At 34.7% G+C, this 25148-nt stretch overlaps 1 protein-coding gene across 12 annotated transcripts in view; it reads left to right on the forward strand.

The window, feature by feature from the left end:
• Window positions 1-3600: 3600 nt before the first annotated feature.
• The window catches only part of polybromo (protein), a 182375-nt gene continuing 160827 nt past the window's right edge, over window positions 3601-25148 (forward strand). For 10 of the 12 annotated variants that reach the window (XM_076461156.1, XM_076461165.1, XM_076461157.1 and 7 more), the window contains exons 1-4: window positions 3601-3733; window positions 19703-19872; window positions 22295-22419; window positions 23669-23816. In XM_076461156.1, the coding sequence (XP_076317271.1) occupies window positions 19783-19872; window positions 22295-22419; window positions 23669-23816 (363 nt within the window). In that variant the 5' untranslated portion in view covers window positions 3601-3733; window positions 19703-19782. The remainder of the gene's footprint in view (window positions 3734-19702; window positions 19873-22294; window positions 22420-23668; window positions 23817-25148) is intronic. The other 2 variants (XM_076461159.1, XM_076461164.1) reach the window with 1 other exon arrangement.

Below are 25148 nucleotides of genomic sequence, written 5' to 3' on the forward strand. Positions count from 1 at the left end.
TTTCAAAAGTCCTTCACTAACATACATACCTATATTTTATCCAAGATCATATAACTTTCAAACATTTTTGCATGCCTTGTTATTCTGTATCTAAATAGTGATAAAAGAAATGTAAAGATCTGTCTGTGACAGTGAGATTAACCGTTCATTGCTAAAAGAGTAGCCCATCAGTTGGCGGTGGGTGGCGATGACTTTGTTGCTTACTAGTCTTACACAGCTAAATTAGGGACGGCTAGCGCGGATAGCCCTTGAGTAGCTTTGCGCGAAATTTAAAAACAAACAATTTTGTGTTAATTTGCATATGTATAACTTATTTCCTGTTGTTATAATTATTTGTGACTTTGTTAAATTGCTACCTAATCTCATGCTAATGTACTTTTTTATCATTACTGTTAGCTTTAAATAATTGTTGGCCATGGCCAAGTGGCTAGCATAACGAGAATCCTGTTGTGAGAGTTGATGATTTGGGTCTTGCGATTACACTTTGAGACAATAAGTACTGTTCAATCACGCAAGAGTCGCCCTCCGTTTAGACTGTCAATTCAAAGTTAGTAATAAATATGAGCAGATAACGCTTATGTAACTTGTTTCTAAAATTATACATAAACAAACATAAAACAGTCACAGCTGAAATAAAAAATGCTATTGTCCATGAACTTTAAAAACCCACATCATTAAGCTAAAATATACTTAAGCATTAAATAATATTGTAGATGGATATCGCAACAGTCAATGTATATGAAACTTAAGGGGTAAGGGAGTGATAATTGTTTAAATTTCTCGTATATTTCAACAGGCTCGGGATGGTCAAGTGGTTAAAGCACTCGACTCGTAATCAGCGGGTTCGAATCCCCATCACACCAAACATGCTCGCTCTTTCAGCCGTGAGGGCGTTATGAAGTGACGGTCAATCCCACTATTCGTTGGTAAAAGAGTAGCTCAAAAGTTGGCGGTGGGTGGTGATGACTAGCTGTCTTCCCTCTAGTCTTACACTACTAAATCAGTGACGACTAGCGCACATAGTCCTCGAGTAGGTTTGCGCGACATTCAAAACAAACCAAACCAAATCCCTTATATAACTTTTACTTTCTTAACGGACATTTGCAGCTAGTTTGTTCATAACTTTATTTTTAGTTATTTTTTGACAAAGTATGAAATATAAGAAATTCTGGAATCAGGAACAGATTATTATAATACTTATATCTGCCGCATATATCCGTAGATTTAGCTAATTTCTGACACATTATATTATTTTTAACAAGTAACATTATAGACAGCTTTGATACCACTTTATAATGATCATGCAATTCAGTCACCATTAGATTCCATCAAGGAACATAGGGCCGCAATCGCTTGGGGATTCTTCAACAGGTATTTAAGTGAGTAGGTTGTTAGCCCACTGCACCGAGCCGTCCCTAATTTAGTAGTGTAAGACTAGAGGGAAGGCAGCTAGTCATCACCACCCACCGCCAACTCTTGGGCTACTCTTTTACCAACGAATAGTGGGATTGACCGTCACATTTATAACGCCCCCACGGCTTGGAAGGCTAGCATGTTTGGCGACGCGGGCGCGAACCCGTGACCCTCGGATTACGAGTCGCACGCCTTACGCGCTTGGCCATGTCGGGCAATGATCATGCAATACTCGCACTTTATTATGGTTAGAATTTTTCTTTCAGGAATTTACTCATATCCATTTTAAAATAAGAAATTTACGTTTATTACCACAAGAAAGAACATATAGAATTAGAGTTGGACTTCGTTGCTTACTACAAGTATATTATTTTCTTCCCTTACCTCTCTCAGCTTTTCGTCTTCTCTTACATTTCCTAGTCTTCTCTTCTTCATTTAGCTCTTGTTTTTTATACACCATTCTCAAACCCATACCGAACATGCCTCTTTCTTTCTGATATGGTACACCAACTTTCATTACAACCTTTCATAATAATAGCACATCCTGTTTTTTCCCATACTGTTGAAGTAGTAAGGTGGATGCTTCCTACTTTTTTTCCTAATAATTTCCTACTTAATTAAAGTGATGTAATGCATTAATATTTAATAGACTGATCAAAACCCGACCGCTTTCTCACCCCTCTCAACCCAAACCGATGTTCCCTGCACCTAATATCAAAAGATATCTCCATCTCCCTTTTATCCAGAATGAATTCAACAATGTCGCTTGTATTCAATTTCAGCTGTGCTTATTTCTAAAGTTGACCTTATCTCTGCCTCCAAAATTCTACTGGATTGACTCTTTTTGTACAATCACTTATAGTTTTATGTGGAACACTGATAAATTCACTGTTATTGTATTTATAGCATTACAGTTGTTGGATATACAATACTGTTTAACTTAAGAGTTATTATTTGGTTTATTCAATGATTTAACATGCAATGGTTATTTAGTTTTAATTACAAATGTTAAAAGTTAATTACTGTAAAAGCGATAACTACGACTAGTTTCACTACGTAATTCTGTAAGAGTCATACGTTTCATATGCAGTACTTTAACTTTTGTACTAGGCTTGTGTGTTGTCAGTTTATTGTTCAGAGGTATCACCATGAAGTCATAGACACCGACTTAATAAATCCCGACCATTTTAAACCTGGTAACAATTCACAGTCTTATCTGAATATTTTATAAGCAGCACAGGGTTATATATATATTGCCCAGCATAGCTATGTCGTTAGGACGATCGACTCGCAAAATGAGAGTCGCGGGTTCACATCTCTGCAACACCAAACAAGCTCGTCCTTTCACCCATGAGGAGGTTATAATGTGACTGTTATTCTTTGATAAACGAGTAGCCCAAGAGTTTGCGGAAGGTGGTGATGAGTGCTTGCCTTCCTTCTAGCCTTACACTGTTAAATTAGGGATGGCTAGCACAGATAGCCCTCGTTTATTTTCGAGCGAAATTCAAAACAAACGAACAAATTTGTACAAAAATCAATGTACATTACAGCAAAATTTAAAAATATATATACGTATTTCATATATATATATACATCCGAATGCAAATAATCGAGAAATACTTTCCATTCCCCCTTCAGTGTTTATGTTACGGACCAATACCCTCATCAATTCTTACTCTTCCACCCATTTGTATAACCAACGCACGTTCTGGTCTTGATTTACATGTTAATGCTATGAACCACACTAAGAAAAAGTCTAATTCCTTTCTTTGTTATAAATTTCTCTCTATCTCTAATAGTTTTTACCTTTTCGTCTACTGAGCAATCGATCCTTTAGCCACCATTACTCTCAGCGTAGACTTAATTTGTTTATGTTCCAAAACTTATTGTTTGATGTTAAGGCTTTTGCAGGTAATGCAAAAATTAATTTCCCCTAATATTTTGTGGTTACCATTATTCTACTCATGTTCACAGTGTGCTATATGCGCTTTTACCACAATGAGTACCGTAAACCGATTTTTAGCATTATAAGATTTCAAATTTGTCATTGTGCCATTGAGAGCTTTACTAATGCTAAATTCATATTTATCAAAATATACCTCTCAAATAAACAATTAGAATAAATAGTACTGATAATATATTTAAAGTTTCATATTGAGATTATATTTAAAATTTTATTTTTACCAGTTTTTAACATTAGATGGCAGGAAGAGCGTAATTACTGTTTTGCTTTGTTACTCGTTGTTCAGCTAAGTTTTCTATTGTTATTAAATATTCATCAGTAGTTCTTTTTTGTAAAGTTCTTAAATTCAGCTGTTGAGTAAGTTATAATGAAATAGTTTTAAAGTTTTGTCAATATAACGTTTAATAGTGGTTTTATTAATATAACTTATATTTTATGTGTTTAAGTCATAATTATTGTATAGACTGCCTAGGCTGTAGTAGCAGGCTAACATTACGTTGACGCTTCATAACCCTAATCCAGCAGCGTTTGCGCTAAACTGAAAATTAAAATAAACAAATATGTAGTTTTAATTTATTAATATTATTGAATCGCTCGTTGTTAGGCAAAGGAACGATGTTAAGGGGGGGGGGGCTGAAGGTACTCCAAAAGGTGCCTTAGTTTTCCTTATAAGTTGCACTCATTCAAGTTGTAGTCTCTTACCAATGAAGAGTGCTTTCTCCCTGTTAATATCTTTTATTTTCAAACTGCTTCAGTTTCTTAGTACTACAGTACGTGTATCGACAAGATGTAGAGTGAAGTTCCTTACTTTTTACTTATCTCACCCCAGCTCCCTTGAGAGGAGGCTGGTGCCACCACTGGTTAGGAATATAATCAATAATGAAATTGTAGGTTTCTATTTCAGAGACATTTGGTATTTATCATTCTAATATATTATTTAACTGACAGGAAAACAATGCTTTCACCAAATTTCATTGCAAGTTTGGATTGGATTGACATGCCTTATTGCAATTTTCATTTTCATTTAACTTTTAAGTTATCAATAACATATTGTTTACATACAACTTCATGTAAATCAAGATTGACAGCTTAGGCTTTAAGTTTGATATTAACTAAAGCCTAAACACCTTGTACTACTACAACTAGTTGACAAACCCTAAAAGTTGCAAATAGCGTAGAGATAAACATATTTGACTTGCATTAAACCACCAGTAGTATTGCTAACCACTATGTAAGTGAATTTGATGTTGTGCTTATCACAAATTTCTCCATATAAAATTCCTTTTTAGAATACAAGAATATTTTTTCATTAAGCTAAGGAAATCAGAAGATGAACATGCATTACATTTTCATTGTAAATATTTAATAATGAAAGAAAACTTAAACTTTGATTGTGGAATAAAAATATAACTTTTACCATTTCTGAAAATAAATTGTTTCATTGACTGACCTTTCTGTAAGACAGACAACATTGATTTAACTATAGTTCTCTAAATTTTCCTTAATTTAAACTAATTTTCTCTAGTTTTACTGCAGTAAATATTACAGGAAGGCTGGTAACTCTTTGAAGTCCCCTCATGGGAGAGTGGTAAATTGTTAGATTTACAATGCTAAAATCAGGGGTTTAATTTCCCTTGATGGGCAAAGCAGATAGTCCAATGTGGCACTGTTTAAGAAAACATACACAAATTATTGGAAGAAAAAAGGTTGGGTTTGGGTGTTTTTAAGTTTAAAAAGTGGATAGGGTAGCCCAGATGGACTCTTAAGAGGTTCATAAAATTTATATAGAGGTTTTTTTTAATGTGCCATCTCATTTTATAGATACCAAATTTCTGACAGTTGTAAGTGAAAACATATCAGAAAATATCTTCTGTCCCTGTATGATAACCATTTCAAATATGGAATAATCATGTTATCTTTTCTCTGAACTCTTTCCAACACCTCAATCTTTCTTAACAAAGATGATCAAAATTGAATGCTATAATGAATGAGGTCAAACTAGAACCTTGTGGAGTGAACTCATAACCTCCTTTAACTTGAAATCAGTATTTCTTTTTTTACAATTTAAAATCCATAATTTGTCTAGAAGATTTTTCAAGATTTTGTAATAGCTGTGATTAGACCTTTTTCTCTCTCTCTCTCTCAAACTTCAACAACTTTTCCAAACAAGACTATAAAATGACAAAAGTTTTGATAACCATTATGGGTAACACTGCAGTTATTAAGATAAAAAGAATGACATGCAAAGATCTGTATACTTAACTGATTTACTTATTATTCTATTAATTTTATACTTTTGAAGTAAAAGTTTCTTAAAAAGTACTGTATTGTAGAAAATAAATAAGTAATAGATGGTGAAAATGTCATTTGAAAATTGTATCAGATAATTTATTAAAGAGAAATTCAGTAACGTAGGACATTATTCTCTCAGAATTCCATTGGTGAAGTTGTATGTTGTAGTTCAAAATTGTGATGTTGTGTAATTAATGTGACTCATTGAATCTTTTTTTATGTTGGATACACACCTTATCACAACTATATGAAGTTCAGAGTATGCCTACCATGGTTAACTTTGGTGGTGGTTAGTCACTGAATTCTATTGTCATTTTATACACATATTTTGGGATGAAAAGAAATAACCCTGTGACACAAGCAGAAAAGATTTTTTCTCTTTGTTGAGTGTTAACTTTTACATTCTGATATAGTACATTATCTCCACTCATGTAAATAAATATTGTTTGATGCTGACCTCTGTATGAAACAAGGTCACTTTCTACAAGCCTTTAGTGTCCATGTACCTTATGATCAACATAGCTTCACTGCATCTTGCATGTGAATCATCATGTGACAACTCTTCACCAGTGAGAGAATAGTGCATTCTCCTCGTACATGTGACTCTGTTTTTTTTTGTTTTTTGGTTTTTTTTTATTAATTTCAAGATGAAATTCTCAGTTTTTGAATACTTTGTGAACTTCAAGATAACTAATTTTCCCAGTTTTTTCTTGTATTTTCTAATGACTTCTGTTTGATCATTCATTGTTTGCAGTGAATTTCAAAGTCCATGTTACCACTTCAGAGTTAGTATCTTCTACAGCAGGTGGGGGTAACTCAGTTATGAAATTATTGGCTTTCATCTCCCTTGAGATTGATCATTATGTGAGTCAACCTGCTTGTCCTGATGTTGTCCACATTCCTCCTGAACATGCCAAACCTGTTCAGGTCAACAAGGAATTTTACAACCTTTTTTCTCCAACTGATTTTGCCACACCTTCCTATGCCCCTACTATTTTATGAATTTATGTCAGTAAGTTTGGTATCAAAGGGTAGATTATAATTCAGATTTTAGAATTATACATTTATTTATTTAAAAGTAAATATTTAAACAGACACGTGTGTAGATTTTTTATGAGTTTTTGCAGCACTGGTTCAGATTAGATGTTTGTAATGTCAAAATACTAAGTATAGTTTTGTACAAATTAGGAATTCAAATTACCAATATTGACAAGCTAAAATACAAAATAAGAACCTCATATCTTTTCATTTTGCTGAGATATGGCTTATGTACTAAATCAAACATTTATGGCATATTAAATGTAATTTTTCATGTGTTTTCAGTTTTATCTATTTCTCAATTTCTTATTGTCCTCTTCCTTATTTGTTATGATAAACCCTCCTCTCAGTGGAGGGTGCACTGATACCATTATATGGATAACTACCTCCTGTTAACTTGTTTTGAATGGGGAGTCCACCCATCACACTTATTTGCTACTCCAAAAAGCAGCTTGTGTGGATTAATTAATCAAGTTGGAAGAATTATTTCTTATATCTACCCAACACTTATCTCATTTGGGCCTAACCTTCTGCTTGATTGCAATTGATTGAGCTATCAGTACTCCATGCCCTTATAGCTTTAGAGACTCTAAAGTCACCTTTAGGCAGTTTTCTTTGTACAGGAATGACAGGTTGTGTAATGGACAAGTGCATGGAGGGGTGGCATTGTTGGTTGATCAGTATGTGCTCACCCTGTCTTTGTCACTCAACACACCGTTGGAGGCCATAGCTATCCGTGTTTTCATGAGTTGTACCATCACTGCTTGTTTTTTTTACCTGTCTCTCAAAAAGACCTATAATGAATCAGACCTTGACGGTCTCATTGAACAGTTTCTGCCACCTATATAATCCTGGGGGATTTTAATGATGTAATTCCATCTGGGGAGGTGCTGATATTGATGGAAAGGGTCACTCTGTAGAGCGTGTGCTCTCATATCACAACCTTTCTCTTTTCAATACTGGTTCTTATACTTATTTTCATGTACCTAGCGAGTTGTTTACTGCAACTGATCTCTCAGTTTGCTTAGCTTCACTATTTTCCCACTTTTCATGTTGGGTTGACAGTAACCCACGAGGCAGTGATAATTTTCCTCTCATTTTAAGAGAGACTGGCTGTGTCGATGCCACCTGACCTGCATGCTCTGGTGGAAGCTGGGTCAAGCTAACTGGCTCTCTTTCACTGCTTTTGCAGAACTTGATCCTGCAATCGTGTGTAATCCAACCATAGACGACTGTGTGGCAGCAGTGACTTACTGTATAATACAGGCAGCTGCTCAGTGTATTCCTTAAACTTTGACACATTTTCCACTACACCCTCATCTGTGGTGGAATCCTACATGCCACATAGCATGAAAGTCTCAAAAAACAAGGCTAGGATGCCTTGCTTAGGTAACCCACACTCTTAACTGCATTTTTTTGAGCAAGCCTATGTACGTGCTTGGCAGGTAAGACGTCAAAGCCAGAAGGAATCTTGGAAGAAATTCACAACCAGCATATTTTGTACCACCAGTTCCAAAGTCATATGGGACAAGATTCGAAAGGTTAGTGGGCAATATAATTCTGTCCCCCTCTCAATCTTGCTGTTTCACAGCCAGGAAGTAGCTGATGCTCATAACATCACCAATACTCTCAGTGAAAACTTTTGCATGGTATTTAGCACTTCTGTTTCATCCTCCACCTTCTTAGCCATCAATACTCGGGCAAAATGATTGCCTCTTTCCTTTCACGCTGATCATCTCTATGACTGTAGTCGCCTCTTTACACTTGTGGAACTCAAGCTTTCTCTTCATCAGCCTGGTAGTACATCAACTGGACCTGATGATATACAATATGAGATACTGTACCATTTTTCTCCTGTTTCTCTTGCTATTCTTCTGATTGATTTTCACCAGATCTGGCAGGAGAATGTTTTTACCTTTCTCTAAACTTTGGAAAGATCCCAAGATTCCTTCAAATTACAATCCAGTTGCTTTGATGAGCAGGCTCTGTAAGATTTTAAAGACGATGGTTAATGCTCGTCTTGTTTGGTTCCTCGAATCAAACAACCACCCACCCAGCATGGAGTCCGATGACTACGCTCCATCGTGGACCACCTTATTTGACTTGAAACGTCAGTTAGAGAAGCCTTTCTTAAATGACATCTTGTATTAATATTCTTTGACTGTGAGAAGGCTTATGATACTACGTGGAGGTGTGGCATTTTGCAAGATCTCCACTTATGTGGGTTACATGGCCATTTGCCTATTTTTGTTAAAAAATTTGTTAATGAGCAGGAGATTCCAAGTTTGTGACTGTCTGAAACTTTCCCATTCTTTTATACAGAATCTTGAAATCTCTCAGGGCTGTGTTTTGAGTGTCACACTTTTCAGTATAAAGAGTAATGCCATCACTGAACAACTCCCTCTCACTGTTCCAAACGGGCTCTATGTTGATGGCTTTCACATCTCGTATCAGTCATCAGACATGAGGTTTATTGAATGGCAGCTACAGACAGCAAATGATTAACTTCTTACCCTCTAAAACTGTTTGCATGCACTTTTGCCACAAGTGGGGTATTCACCTCGATTCTAAACTTCTTGTCAGTGAAGTTCTGATTCCCATGGACCCTGTGACAAAGTTTTGTGAGGCTTATCTTTGACCATAAGCTGATCTCTATATCACATATCAAGTAGCTACAAGTAAAATGTACAAGAGCACTGAACATCCTCTGTGTCCTCTCTTCCACCACTTGGGGAGCACATCATTGGTCTGTGCTAAAGATATATTGTGCTCTTATTCAGTCATAACTAGACTATGGATCTCTGGTCTATGGCTTTGCCAGGACCTCTGCCTTGAATATGTTGGACCTTGTTCATCATCAGACTTCAATTCTGCCCCAGGGCTTTCCACATTTTCCCAGTCCACAGCTTATACACAGTCTCATGAACCATCAACCTCCTCTACATCTCTGCTGTTTGCAACTGTCTTTACTGCTTCAAAACATCAATTTTTACCAAAACATCCCACCTGGAGATGCATTTTTTTGTTCAGTGGGTCATGCTTTTTCAGAACAGATGATATGCCATTGTTCCTGTTGGCCTTCATATATATGTAAATTAGATGAATTGGGTCTGTCCTTGGATAACATTATTGTATCCACTGGTCAACTCATCCCACCATAGTGTATTACAGTCCCCAAATGTGACCTTCTTTAAGTCAACTGAGAAAAGTGGATACTCCTAATTCGAAGTACTGTCTTTTATTTACTGGATGTCTTTCGAACCACCCCACCATTTCCATTTATAAAGATGGTTCGAAATCATTTGACTCCATGGGCTCTGTCATGGTTTATTGTGGTTCAGTGGTTGTATGAAGAATCCTCTCTACAGTTTTTGTGTTCACTGCTAACTCTATGCCATTTCTCTTGCCCTGGATCATATAGAAGCTAAGCATTACTTGAATTGCACTATTTATACTGACTCAATTCTCTTCTGGCCGTGGAATTGCTTCACTTTAGTTCTTACCCTGTTCTCACCAATATTCAAAACCAACTGGCCTATTTCTCTTTAACATCTACTTCTATCTAGTTCTTCTGGATACCAGGCCACTTTGGTTTTCACAGGAATGAGCTCGTCAACACTGCAATTAAGTCTATCTGCTCTGACACTATTATTGCTGTGCCTGTTCCATACATGGACTATGGTCCTGTATTCAGACTCAGCTCTGTATCAGTTGGCAGTCAACTTAGAATGAGCAATGTGAAAACAAACTTTTTCAGATAAAACCATCTATTGGTCTTCGGCCATCTTGTTTCCATAAGGATCAGAAAGAGGAAGTTGTTCTAATTAGACTACACATTGGTCACAGTTTTTTAACTCATCATTTTCTTTTATCTGGGACTGATGCATCAATGTGTGGTCTGTGTGACACTCAAGTCACAATAGCCCACATTTTACTGTCATACCATTGTTATGACTCTCAATGACAGTACCATTTTAGGCATTTTGTCTTAAGGTTTATACCTAACATTAGACAGTGTCATTGGCTATGGTGATACTGTTCACCCTACAAACATTTTTAGTTTTTTAAAGGTCATTGGCTTTTTAATGCTATTTAAGATTTTAATTCATAAATTAGACTTTGTTTTCTTAACATGATTCCTTTTTACGAATTGAAATAAAATTAGTTCAATACGAAATTAGAAAATGGCTATGACGTCAAATAACTCGAAACTAGGACTGGAAAAGCTAACTTCAGGTGACTAATGCTGTTTAAACTTATCCACTAGTCATCCTAGCAAGTTATGATATTTAAAATTATGCTGCAGAAAATTTTTTAAAATCTGTATTACTAGTGAAATTAGTAAATGCCCAGGACTGGGCCAATTTCAGGTGACTAATGTTGATGTTTGAACTTACCTGTTAATCATTCTGGTGAGTTATAATAATTAAAATTATGCTACAGAAAGTCTTTTTAAAATTGTGTTACTTCACTTTCTCTCTTATTGTTGTAAACTAGATTTAAAAATTGAATTTAATACTATTTAAGTTTTTAATTCAAAAATTAAACTTTATTTTGTTTTACTTTGATTACTTTTCATGAACGTTAATAATTTTACTTTACTTTTAACTTTTTTTACTGGTTGTTTGGCACATATAGTCTAGTTGCTTTGCACCATAAAACATCCATCTAACCCATTCCAACAAAGTTTATCTGATAGAGTAGTCTCTTGATCCTCTCATTTTCCAGTGGCTATGCCTTCATTGAGGCACTTCTCACAAGAATGCATTTGGCACATCTTAGTACCAAGCTATCTCTGTCTTGGTCTGTGGTTCATCGTCAGCTTGCACTGGCTGTTAATGCATTTCGACAGTACTAGATCACCACTCTGTGTCAAGTCCTTCTGATTTCTCTTACTGACTGCCAGAAGTGTGGTTTCTGTGACTGATCCAGCTGTAGTCTGTCTTATCATTATCTCTTCCTCCTATTCCTTCTCTAATGCTTTAACCACAGTTACTGGCATTTCATCTAGCCCTTCATATCCTCTGTTTTCATGCCTGGTTTTTATCTGGTCCTTAGCAAGGAGATCTGGATTGTCTCATCAAATCACAGTGTTTTCATTTGCACTTCCTCTATGGATGTTTATCAACATAAGTGAAATGTTTTCTGCCCTTGATATTTTAGTCAGAGTTTTTCTCCTGCTCAACTCACTGTTCTTCATAGAGGTTTTCTTACTTGGCTGTTTGATCAGAGGTCTTCAGCCTCCTCTATCATGGGTTATTTGGCTGTCATATCCCACACTTGTAATTTTTCCTTCTACTGTAAAGATTTTACCTCTTCTACCCTCTCACTATTTGTGTTTCTTTCAGATTTGTGATTTGTATTGGCATTGGGATGTTGGTGTGGTTCTCGTGTTCAGTTTTTCAGTTATCTCTCAAGACTTATTTCATTCTTTTATTGGCCTGTGAACATGGTTGACCAGGCTTATTAGCCAATGATGTTTGCTGTATTCTATATCCTTTTACATAAATTCTACTTTAACTGGATTGATCTTTCCTTCCCTAAACTTTGGCAGCTCATGAGGATAACTCTTTCTTTTTGCTGATTTCCTTCTTCCATTATCTGCTCATATTCTTGAACAACTATGCCCTGTACATGCTCTTTGTTGTTATATTGCCCACAAGTCTTTCTTTTATGGTGCCTTTTTCCCTTTTCTTCCTTCCATGCCAGTTAGCCTCTGTTCATGACCTTTCTCCTTCCCCCACTTATCAGATAGGTTTGACTTTTATTGTGATTGGCTTATACTTTCTTGTCTTCATGTAATTTGTTCAAAGTGTCTTCTTATTCAGTTAGGTACCATACCTTTTCCCTCATTTCTGATTTGTCTTTTGGAGGAAATACTTCAGTCAGGCATGTGGATCACACCACACATGTTCATTGGTCAACATCTGCATCTGATAACAATCTATTCATCAGGTTTTCATCTTCCATCTGTGGCTATCATTGAAGCTTTGGTAAGACTGTGATTGAGTAAGTTATATTTTGTGTGTGTGTGTGTGTGTGTGTGTGTGTGTATATATACCTCTTATTTTTCACAGGCCTTTTCATTTTTCCATTGTACTGCTCTGTGGTAAGTAGTGCTTGACCAAGTATCCTGAAATTAGTCAAATCTGCACTGTCAGGCCATGATGACTTAATATTTATAAATTTCATGGCCACTAATTGCTCACTGTACACATGGAGTGTTCCACAAGATTGCTTGCAGTTCTTTCTTGCAATATCTATTTGCTCATCAGTATTTCTATTCCAGACCATGCTCACCCATGTACTTCATGAGTAAAGATGCTCATCCCTGTCACTTCTTAGATTAAATGCATCAGGTCTGGTCTGATTTTTAGAATAGGCTTTTTGTTGTCACCCATTGCACTGTTTCTGGCGTTGACATTTTTCTGGACTATCTACCACATTTACTACCTCTTCTTTCAATTGATTATGGACATCCTTTCCACTTATTAGTTCAAGGCCACTAGGGTAATGAACCATAGCATCATCTTTCTGAATGTGATAGTGCTATATGATACAAGATGAGTCCATTCAGTTGAGAGTAGAGCAGTGATGTTCTGTTGGTGTAGATGGCAAAATGCCTTTCATTCTGGTGCTACACCTCTGAATGGGTTTATGAGGTGAGGTTGTAGATTTGGAGTGAGCTGTCAAAATAGCAGTTAACCTCTTCAGTTGTGATCCCTCATTCTACTCTCATATGGACATTAGTTTCCAGTGACTGTATTTGGAGTTGGAACAATCAACATTAGTAGTTGCACATGTATTACATGTGTGTCTTCTCTCCAACTCACTGTGGATCACAGTGAAGAAACTTGTTGATTACTATCATGCTTCCTCTTGCGCTATCCATAAAAGATTTTAACACACCAAAGATGGCAAGGGGATGATTTCTGTTTCATTAACTTGAGTAGGCTATATCACTCTACATGAACTTCTCTAATTTTCTTACTTTTCTTCCCCTCTATGTGGATTCCTGTACGTGGTGAGGGGACCTCCCAGAGAAGGTTCTGTACTTTGAGTTTACCTCCTCTCGGATCTAAACATTCACCTGCATGTGTGCTTTGCATGGTGACCCGTAAAGGGGAGGGGAGGAGAGGATCTGGTGGTTGAGGGATCCAACTCCAACACACCACTTTGGCTTTGAATTCCTGTACAGGGGCAATCCATCAGTTAGACCTCGTGATATACATTATGAGATGCTATGCCACCTTTCTCCTGCCTCTCCTACTATTCTCCTGGCTTTCTTTAGCCAGATATGGCAGGAGAATGTCTTTCCTAATGCTTGGCACCAAGGTATTGTACTCCCTATTCTTAAACCTGGGAAGGATCAAAGATTCCTTTGAATTACTGTCTCATTGCTTTAATGAGTTGTCTCAGTAAGAACTAAGAGAGGACGATTAATGCTCATCTTATTTGGTTCCTTGAATCAAACAATTTTCTCTCACCCACTCAATGTGGGTTCCAAGACAACGCTCCATGATAAACCACTTAATTTGCCTTGAAACATCAGTCAGAGAAGCCTTTTTGAAGCAACATCTTGTTTCTTTTGTTTTTCTTTTTAGAGAAAGCTTATGATACAACATGGAAATATGGCATCTTGCGAGACTTTCACTCATATGGATTGTGTGGCAATTTGTCGCTTTTTATTAAGCATTTTTTAATGAATTGCTGATTCCAGGTCTGTATGGGCTCAACACTTTCTCATTTTTTCCCACAGGAAATTGGAGTCCCTCAGGTCTGTGTTCTGAGTGTCACTTTTCATTAAAAGATTAATGCCATCAGTGATCAGCTAGCCCCTACAGTTGCAAATGATCTTTTTGTTGATGACTTTCACATCTCATGTCAGTCATCAAACAGGAGGTTTATTGAGAGGCAGCTACAAACTGCAATCAGTCATATACTTAAGTGGATCACAGCAAATGGTTTTTAACTTTCTCTCCATAAATCTATTTGTGTACATTTCTGCAACCAGTGTGGTATTCATCCAGATCCTGAACTTCATATTGATGATGATGTACTTCCTGTTGTCCCTGAGACAAAGTTCTTATATCTTATATTTGATTGTAAATTAAACTTTATTTCCCATATCAAGCAACTTTGTGTCAAATGTACAAGAGCACTAAACATCCTCCGTTTTCTCTCTTCCATCTCTTGGGAAGCAGATCGCTACTCCGTGCTTAAAATTTATCGTGCCCTTATCCGATCCAAACTTGTCTATGGTTTATTATTCTGCCAGAACCTTAGCATTGAAAATACTGGTTCCTATCCACCATCAGGGGCTTTGGCTTTGCATTGGGGCCTTTCGTACTTCTCCAATCCAAAGTTTGTATGTGGAGTCCCATGAATCTCCTCTGTATATTCACCATTTGCAACTATCTCTTATGTGTGCTTCCAAACTTTGCTCTTTACCACAGCATCCTACTTGAGGTTGTGTTTTCCATCCTCAGTGAGCCACGCTTTTTTAATAATAGAAAATCTACCATTGTTCTTTTTAGCCTTCATATCCAGACGCAATTAGAAAATTTGGATCTATCTTTGAATAGCATAGCAGTATTAATAGATTGGCCTCTTCTACCATGGCTAATTACTATCCCAACTGTGATCTATTTTTGTGAGTCATTAATTGAGGAAGGCTGATACTCCTGATTGGAAATATTGCTCGTTATTTGCTGAACATCTTTCAAATGATCCATCCATTCCCATATACACTGCTGGCCAAAATCTTAAAGCCAATGAACATAAAGAAAAAAAAACACATTTTGCGTTGTTGGACTCAACCACTTATTTGACTAGATCTTCAAAAGATGAAAATAAGAAAAGGGAAAATAAAAAAAAAAATTTTTTAGCATGTAATAGGGAAAATGTGAACACTATGAAGTTATCCTAAATACTAGCTAGTCAAAAGTTTAAGACCATACCAAAAAGAAGTCTTAAATAGGGTAGGAAATGCCCAACAAAAGGCCTCAATAGTGAGTTGCACAGCCGTCATTGTGAACAACTGCAAACATTCACGTTGGCATGGTCAATATAAGCGTTTGCAGAAGGTTGGCTGGAATGTTATTCTAAGTAGTGAAGATTGCTTCACAGAGATCATGCACTTTTCGGAACTAACGACCATTTCTATAAACTTTCCTTGCCATCCACCCCCAAACATTTTCAATGGGGTTCAGTTCGGGCAAACACACTTTATGGTTCAAAAGAATCACGTTATTTGTCATGAAAAAGTCATTTGTCCTGCAGGCATTGTGGATTGCAACATTGTCCTGCTGAAAGATTTAGTCATTTCCACACAAGCGGGGGCCTTCAGTCAAAAAGGATGCTCTCTGCAACATGCCAATGTAGCCAGCTGCTGTTTGATGCCCCTGTATAACCTGAAGCTCCATTGTTCCATCAAAGGTTAAAGCACCTCAAATCATGATGGAAGCTTCTCCACTGTGTCATGTAGAAAATGTCTCCGGTGGGATATCCTTATCGTGCCAGTAACATTGAAAACCATTTGGACCACCAAGGTTAATTTTTTTCTCATCAGAGAACAAAACCTTCTTCCACGTTTCTATGTTCCATGTTTAGTGCTTCTCAGCAAAGTTTAACCAAGCAGTTTCATGGTGTGGCCTTTGAATATGTTTATGGTTTTTAAAGCCTTTCTCTCGTAGATGCCGTATTATTGTTCTTGAGCTGCATTCTGTGTCCGTAGGGGCCTTAATCTGGTTTGACGATCAGCTGGTGTCTTGCTTGCTGGACAACCCATCAAATCCTCCTGCTCAACACCAGGAAAATTTTCTTGGGCCAGCCACTTGAAATTCTTGTTTGTATCCTTCAAGGTCCTTTAAGAAATATGGAACAGCAGTTTTACTATGGCCAATCTCACCAGCGATGGCACATTGAGAGAGACCTTGCTTTTGCAGCTCAACAATTCTGCCATGTTCAAACTCTTTCAAATTTTAGCTTTTGCCATGTTTTTACCCAATGTAACACAGGAGGTATCAGTGGGAGATGTTGACAACACTAATGCTTGAACATAAATGACTAAATTTCGTTACGTGTTTACTTATTAACACTTCGTCTCAGTATGGTCTTGCACTTATGACCAGCTAGTATTTAGGCTAATTTCATAGTGTTCACATTTTCCCTATTAAATGCTAAAAATGTTTTTTATTTTTATTTTCATCTTTCGAAGCTCTACTCAAATAAGTACTTGAATATAACAATGCAAAATGCATATTTTTTCTTTATGCTCATTGGCCTTAAGATTTTGGCCAGCAGATGGTTCAAAATCAGGTGACTCTGTAGGCTCTACTATGGTTTGTTACAGCTCAGTTGTAGGACACAGAATCCCCTTTACAGTTTCTATGTTCACTGCCGAATTGTATGTCATTTCTCTTGCCCTGAATCATTTTGAAACTATGCAATATATGAATTGTACAATCTGTACTTATTCACTCAGCTGTTTATTGGCCCTGACATCATTCCATGTTAGTTTCTATTCTATTCTTTTCAATATCCCAAACAAACTGGCCCATCTCTATCATCTATCTCTGTCCAGTTTTTTTACATACCAGGTCACATTGGTATTTGTGGGAATGAGCTAGTTGACAGAGCAGCAAAGTCCATCTACTCTGGCTCTATCACCACCGTACTTGTTCCATACATAAACTATGGCCCAGTTATCAAAACCTGACTGTACACCAGTTGGCAGTCAACCTTGAGTGAGCAACAAAATAATAAGCTTTTTCAAATCAAGCCTTTTTTAGCTCTTTGGCCATCTTGTTTCTGTAAAGATCGAAGGGAGGAAATTGTTTTGGCTAGATTACGCATTGGTCACAGTTTTTTAACTCACCACTTCCTTTTATCTTGTACTGATGCACCAGTGTGTGGTATGTGTGGCACTCAGGTCACAATCATACATGTTTTATTATCATGCCGTTGTTACAACTATGAATGACAATGCCATTTTAAACATATTTTTAAGGTAGGTTTTCCCTTGACATTAGCCAATGTCATTGGTGATATTGGCTGCCTCACTCACGTTTTTACATTTTTAAGAGCCATTGGTCTTTTTAACTTAATTTAAGGTTTTTATTGGACTATATACTGTTTTAGCATGATTTCTTTTACATATTTTAATTTTTATTTTGACCTGAACCCAGGACTGGAAAGGCCAACTTTAGGTGACTGACAGCAGATTTGAACTTAATGCTTCAGTCTTCCTGGCAGGTATTAATTTTACATATTTTATGTATTTTTACCTTAATTTTCATATACTATTATAGTATACTACATCTTGTTTGGCACAGATAGCCTAGTAGCTTAGTGCAAATAAACATGAAATATCCACCCACCCTTACTTTTCTGTCATGAGCCATGTTCAGAAATATGTAGGTATGATATGTCAATTTGATTTCCTGAACTTGAAAAGAAAATGGTATGATTCTCTTTCCTACCCCCACATTGGTGTAAGTTCTCAATTGCTTGGTTTTGGGCTTTCCAGTAGTATGATCTTCATCTTATACTGCATACGGTTGTTGGTTCCTGGAGGCAATTGACTTGACATGTATAGTCTGCCACAGCCTAGCCACTCTTCACCTTGTGGCACATCTTTTATACCCTCACCCACATTACACTCATCGAAGGAATTGAGATATAGAAGTGGGTTGTTTCGATCCCTATCCAACTAGTGTTCTCTTCATTTTGGATTTGCTCTTCCCATTTTCCACCCATTTCTGTGTCACCCTTTCTACACTTGGAAAAGAGTATACCAATTACAGAAGTGGTGTGGTCTCCAACACTGAACAAGTAGAGAGACCAGCCGAGGGAAAGAAAGAAACACTCTTCAAAAGTGTCTTAAGAACTCTCTAAAAGGGATTCTTGCATTAGAGGAACATATGTTTTGGTAGAAAATTGATAGTTTGGTAAAATGAAACAGAGGGAGTCACTTGCATCAGGATGGTGTGTTAGCCCTCATATTGGTTGAGGGTTATATGATGACTTACATGGAGATTCAGTTGAACCGTGTTAACTGTAGGGTATGTGAAAGCTGCAAAAGAAATTTGCATGTAGAGGGCAGTGCTGAATGAAAAAGGCTATTTATGTGGGAGGAGACAAATACCTATTGGAAGTACATTTTCAGTATAGGAAAATTATAACATTGGCCTATTCTAAAATAATTATTCACCTTACATTTGAGTAAATATCTTATCAAGTTGAAGAAACAGTTATTGAGATGTTTGTTGTTTTTTTTTCCCTCAGAGTAAAACTTTATGTATAAATAATCCAATGATATTACTGTTTCCACTTTCTGTTTTCATTTGCATTATTTGTGTTAGTTCATTTCATGACACTAGGTATGTGACGATAGTTGAAGACAGATGCTTTAAATAATTCTTCATTAAAAATATGCAAAGACAGAATACACATAAATAGGAAAAGCATCTTCCTGTCTCTCTCAACATTCACATTTTTCAAGACTATAAAAAGTAAGCTAATTGGCTATGTCATTTAGTATACAGGAAATAGCCAGTGTTTGTGTTTCATTGTTTAGAATTAAGCACAAAGCTACATAATAGACTATCTGTGCTCTGCCACCATGGCTATCAAAACCTGGTTTCTAGTAGTGCGAGTCCACAGGCTTACTGCTGTGCTTTTAGGGGACAACAGCCAGTGTAACAGTACTCACTATGAGATTAAATATGTTAGGGACTCAGTTGAGCTTGTTACAGTTTTTCTCTGTAACCATATGATACTATGAAACAGTAGAAAAAGATTTAGCTGCAAAATTTTCTGTGGTAGAGGGAGCAATTTAATTTGAGGGTAGCCTTGAGGACCCATAGAGGTTACATGTTTAAATTTTACTCTCAACAATTATTATTATTATTTTTTTTTTATTTTTTTTTTTGCAACCAACGTAAGATTTAAATGAAAAGAAGTCATACGTAATATAAATCTATTTCTTTATAGATTTTGAGTGCAATAGACAGCTCTTTAGGTTTGAAAACTTGTGTAATTGCTGAAACTATTGTGCTGTTTTAAGTCTTCAAATGCCAAAACGAAAAAGGATTCATGGGAGTGAAGATAGTAGAGAAGATGGTGAAGGGTCAAACAAAAGAAGGAAGGTTCAGGTGGATGTTGTAAGTACTGAAAGTAACATTTTTACTGCTCTGTCAAGATCTGAGTTAGTGAGTTATAGTCTAGCATGAGAACAACTGAGAAAATGTCTTCACAGAATTGACTGAAATTATATTCTCACAAAAATAGAAGGACCTAAAATACTGTGAACTGAAGTTTGCAAAATATTTATAAAAGAGTGCTTTAAGAACTTATTTATAGCATGAAGTATTTTTCCTGCATTTATTTTTTTATTGTAATTTATTGATTATTTCACATTATTTTGTAATCTTTAATATTTGCAGGATTTCCCTTATCACAGTAATTGTCAAAAAATGAGAAAATCTATTAAAAAAATCGATCTGATTATGTAGTTTTACTGTTCTAAAACTTTTTCACAGTGATAGATCACTTTTTGAAGTTAAAGTAGAAAAACAGTTAGTATGGTTAGGAGCACATTTTCCAGTGATAATTTCATATTTTACACTGGAAGAATAAGACAACACGTTTATGTAAGACAAGTTTTGTTGTTGAAGTTCATGAAGCCTTATGGCAAAAATTTAAACAGGATGTGCAATTTACTTCTGTGTCTTGTTTATGTTAAGAGTTTAATTAGTTGGTTAGTAAATTTTAAACCTGCATTCTACTATCAGTAAACTAATGCTAATTGTTTAATAGTTTCATTTGAAATAGAGATCTTATTTCACTTTTATAATAATATGTATTAACTGATTGTAATTGATGCTATGCTACAGTTTTAGAATGATATTGATCTAAATCAGTCACTTCAGATTGTGTTTTGGGTTGCACGTAGCAGCTGGTATTCAAGATTTAAAAGTAATTCTGTTTTTAAATATAAAACATTTTTAAACTTCAATTACTGAGAAGTCTCTGACATCATTTTTAACAAACATTTCATGTGTTCTTTTACACATTATAAAGCTGAATTAGAAAAATTTGCTTTTAACAGAAATACTCAATGTTAATACGCATTCTTAATGGATCAATAAATGTACTTGAAGAATGTGGAAGATTATATTTGTTATGTGAATGTTAAACTTATTCTTTAATTCATAATGAAGAAACTAATTTATTTAAATAAAGCATTAATTTGAGTCCTTCTAATTTGAAATTCTTATGAAGTTTTCATCAACATCAGAATAAAATTGTAGGAAATTTGATTTATAAGAAAGCTCCACAAATGTGGATTTCTTTAGAGAGAGAAATTTGGCACTTTGAAGGGATGCATGATGTTCCACAGATAAAATATTCTCTATTCTTTGTAGTTACTTTTATTAGTAGTAGTGGTTGGAAGTTTAAATTTTACAATACTTTGATTGTAAACATAATTCAAATTTTTTTGAATTGTTAATTTAATATTTATGATTCACCTAAATATTCTAAGCTGGCCAAACATCATGAGCTGTTACTATGAGTATAACTGAAAATATTAACATTGAGGGCACCCAGCTGATGAAACAATACATTCTAATCTTTGTAAATTGGAATGTATGAAAAGGATACTTAAGTAACTATAGCCAATACCAATAGCAGATTGAATCTTATTTTCACTTTATAATCAGGTAACTTGCTCATATCAGAATTTAATGGTAATATAAATTAGATTGCACTTCAGTTTGTTAGTGTCATTTCTTTCTACAGGATTTTAAATATCTAAAACACTTAGGTTCAAAGAAATGATTTGTTAAAATGTTTCTCAGTAATCATTATTTCAAATATACATTAGTTTCAATACATCATGTTTGCTTCCTGTATCAACTCTAATGAAATTTAGTTTGAAAACATAAACGTGATGAAAAAAAAAAGGAAAATGGCAGTCTGTTTTGTCTCCAAACTACTTGTTAATAAATAATGATTTTTGTTCACTAGATTATAGTACTAGCGAATTAAAAAGGAATTTCAGAATAGCAATTTGTACATACAAGTATTAAAATGTTTTACTGAAGTGAAATATATTTAAAAAAAAATTCTGCTGGAATAGAGTTTATATAGCATAACTCTTTCTCCTCTTTCTAGAATAAATGTATCTGTTTTTAACCTTTTTTTTTTTACCTTAAATGTTATGCGTATGGAATAAATGAATGCCCCTCATTGTTTCTGGACACTGTAGTATGTACTAATCAAAGATTGGTGGCTGTATTTTCAGATTATTGTTAAAATGTTTTTGTAACTCTCATCCTTTCCAGAAGTTTAGCAGTTTTCCTCTATCCTTGTGTTAAAATTGCTAGATGCTAGTAGCAAATCTTTTCTCTGTGTTAATTATTTTTCATATATTGAGTTTATTGCATGGTAGCATGTATGTGAAAAAGCTTCTATTTTGGTTATGGATACAATGGTCATGTGGTCCCTTGAGCATGGTAGGCAGAAGTAAACCTCAAATAAGAGGACCTTCATGTCATGGGGCTCTGTTGATTCATTTACAAGCCCACTCATCTGACACGTCTTGAACAGGGAGAGATATGCCAGGAACTCTATGATACCATACGAAACTTCAAAACTGAAGATGGCCACTTGCTCTGTGAAACCTTCATTCGAGCACCAAAAAGGAGGTATGTATTTTTGTAGCAGATTTGGCTTTAATGATTAGATTTTCTTCATTGTATCTTAGATTTGCACTTATTAATCAGGAAGATATAATTGACACATACTCACTTGTAAAAGAAGTAATAACTGACAATAAAAGTGGTTTGTAATGCTTGTTTTAAGATATTGTATAAAGAAAAATTAAAATTTACAATGATTATTTCTGCAGATTGTATCCTTAGAGGTTTCACAGTGTTGCCAGTAAAATTAATAATGCAACAAATTTCAAAAGTATGCTAATGAAATCTGAAGTCAGGTGCAGCCAGATGATTTGGATGTTATGGACCCAGATTTTATGCAGTATGTTAGTTTTAAAATAAATTTTCCATTTCCATGTAAACCAGTGGTCATATCAAACATTGAAAGATAACAGGTGTATATTTATTAATTACCAGATTCTTTTCTGTGATTATGTCAAAAGTGTCTGTGTTGTATGCATATGTCACCATCTTTATCTTGTTCAGAATACAGATTATGACTAGTATTTGTGTGTACATAACACATGCTTGAACTATTAAAGAAATCAGCAAACCTTAGCATATAGTCAAGGCCTGAGCACTGACTCTAAAATTGTCAGTGTAACAAAAAGTGAAATCAAAGATGCAGAGTTAGATCTTCCAAAACCATCTGAAGATTATCATTAATTCCTTAAATTTGTTATGCCAGTCATATGATTATACCTTTCTAAAGGTGGATTTTATGAAAGTAAAACTGTTCCAGTTTCAATATGTACCCAGTAAAATGTAAATGAGTATTCTGTTAATTCTTATTAACAAATGTTTTCATGGCACTGCCAGTGTTTTGTTGGTGCAAGAGTTGTAGGCTTTTATAGTCCCATAATATCTGTGGTGATTTTTCATGAAGTTGTAGTGTTACACTCTGAGAAAAGTGACCTCAAAAGAATATTATTCACTTTTGTAAGCCTATATAATGTAGCAGGAGTTATAGATGACAGATGGTGAATTTGATTGAATCAATAATTAAATACATTTCAACTTGATAATAATTTGAAATATTTATCACTTTTTACATCTCATTAAACGTATTGAGCAACATTTGATAAAATGTCAACACTTTCCCACTTTATTGTGTTTACTTCTGATCAAAAAGTAACAGATTCAAAATATTAATTTACTTTTAGTTTGTCATATTGTGTAGTAAAATTTAAGACATAATTTGAAACAAAAGAGTTAATGTTTACACTCTCATTTTTAGGAGCTTGGCTGATTACTATGATGTGGTCAGTGTTCCAATGGATCTCTTAAAAATCCAACAAAAATTGAAAACAGAAGAATACACTGAAGTTGAACAAATGACCGCTGATATAGAGCTTATGGTGAATAATGCAAAGGCTTACTATAAGGTAACTACTGTATGTGGTCTATTTGCATTGTTTTAAGTAAATTTTACACTTCCAGCTTGCAATTTTACATTCTTGCTGTCATCATTGTAATCTTATTAGTCATTTAAGCAAAGAAATTTAAATATTTGATGGGATAATTGAATTATTTGTTAATTTTTAGTTTCAAAATCTTACATTTGTGCATTCCTAGAAACAATATGATTTTATATCTGTTTTAGAGTTACTGAAATTTAACAGATGAACAAAATAGTTAAACTAGCTAATCATAACAACATTGAAAGGTTTTAGAAATTTTAACTTCTTTGCAGTGGTTCTAGTTTTCAATTTTTTCTTATAATAAATGAAAATTTTAATGTATTCAAATTCACAAATAATGTACAGAATATATAGTAAGGTTATAGGCTTCTTACAGTTTTTTTCAATTTAGTGGCTCTACTATTAAGAGTAACATAACTTACTTTTTGAAAACTCTCAAAGATAAGTGACAACTTTCCATACTTCATGCATTGTTACAATAACCATTATGTAATGTTCTATGTAAAGTTGATTTAAAAAAGTGTTTACAAAAAACAATGTTTTCTAAATTAAGTAACATGTAAAAAAATAGAGGTAAAGTAGATTTATAATACACATAGTGCAAAAATATGTTTAGCAGTCACAATCAAAAATTAAGAATTACAAAAACAAAAAAACAAATTTTAATACATGAAATTATTGAAATTGGAGATTGCATTTATTTTTCTGTATGAATCTGAAATGAAATTATTTTCCAAATCGTAACTCATTTGCAACAGCCTCAATATAATATATGCAAGTTCATATACACATTTGCACATGTTAAATGTCTACCATATAATTTTGATACAGTATGTGTACCTTCACAAAATTTGGCAGACTTTTAGTAAAAATTACAATTTTTTTACACAAAAAATCCAGGTTTTTTAATGAAATATTTTACTTATGATTTTTTGTAAAGATATCAAGTCTGTTTGGTTACTAGTCCAAGTACAAAGTGGTTTCAGGTTATGATTTAAAAAACTATTGTTCATCCCAAATCTCTCAAATATTATTTGTGTAATTTCTAAATCCTCCTAAATACATTTCAAACACTTATTTTCAATAAGACTTTATATTTTATATTATTTCTATACTCTATGTAGGGTCTGGCAATTGACAGATCTCTTAACCATCATAAACAAAATTATGAAATAAATAAAAATTGTTTTTTTTCTGTGCTCGAATGATAACATATTATAACATGAAGTCTAAGTGGCTTAAGTTTTACAACATTATACATTTATTATTTTTTTATTATGTTGACCTTCTAGTCAT

Source organism: Tachypleus tridentatus, chromosome 10 (genome assembly GCF_004210375.1).
Source record: "Tachypleus tridentatus isolate NWPU-2018 chromosome 10, ASM421037v1, whole genome shotgun sequence".
In the NCBI taxonomy this organism is placed as follows: domain Eukaryota; kingdom Metazoa; phylum Arthropoda; class Merostomata; order Xiphosura; family Limulidae; genus Tachypleus; species Tachypleus tridentatus.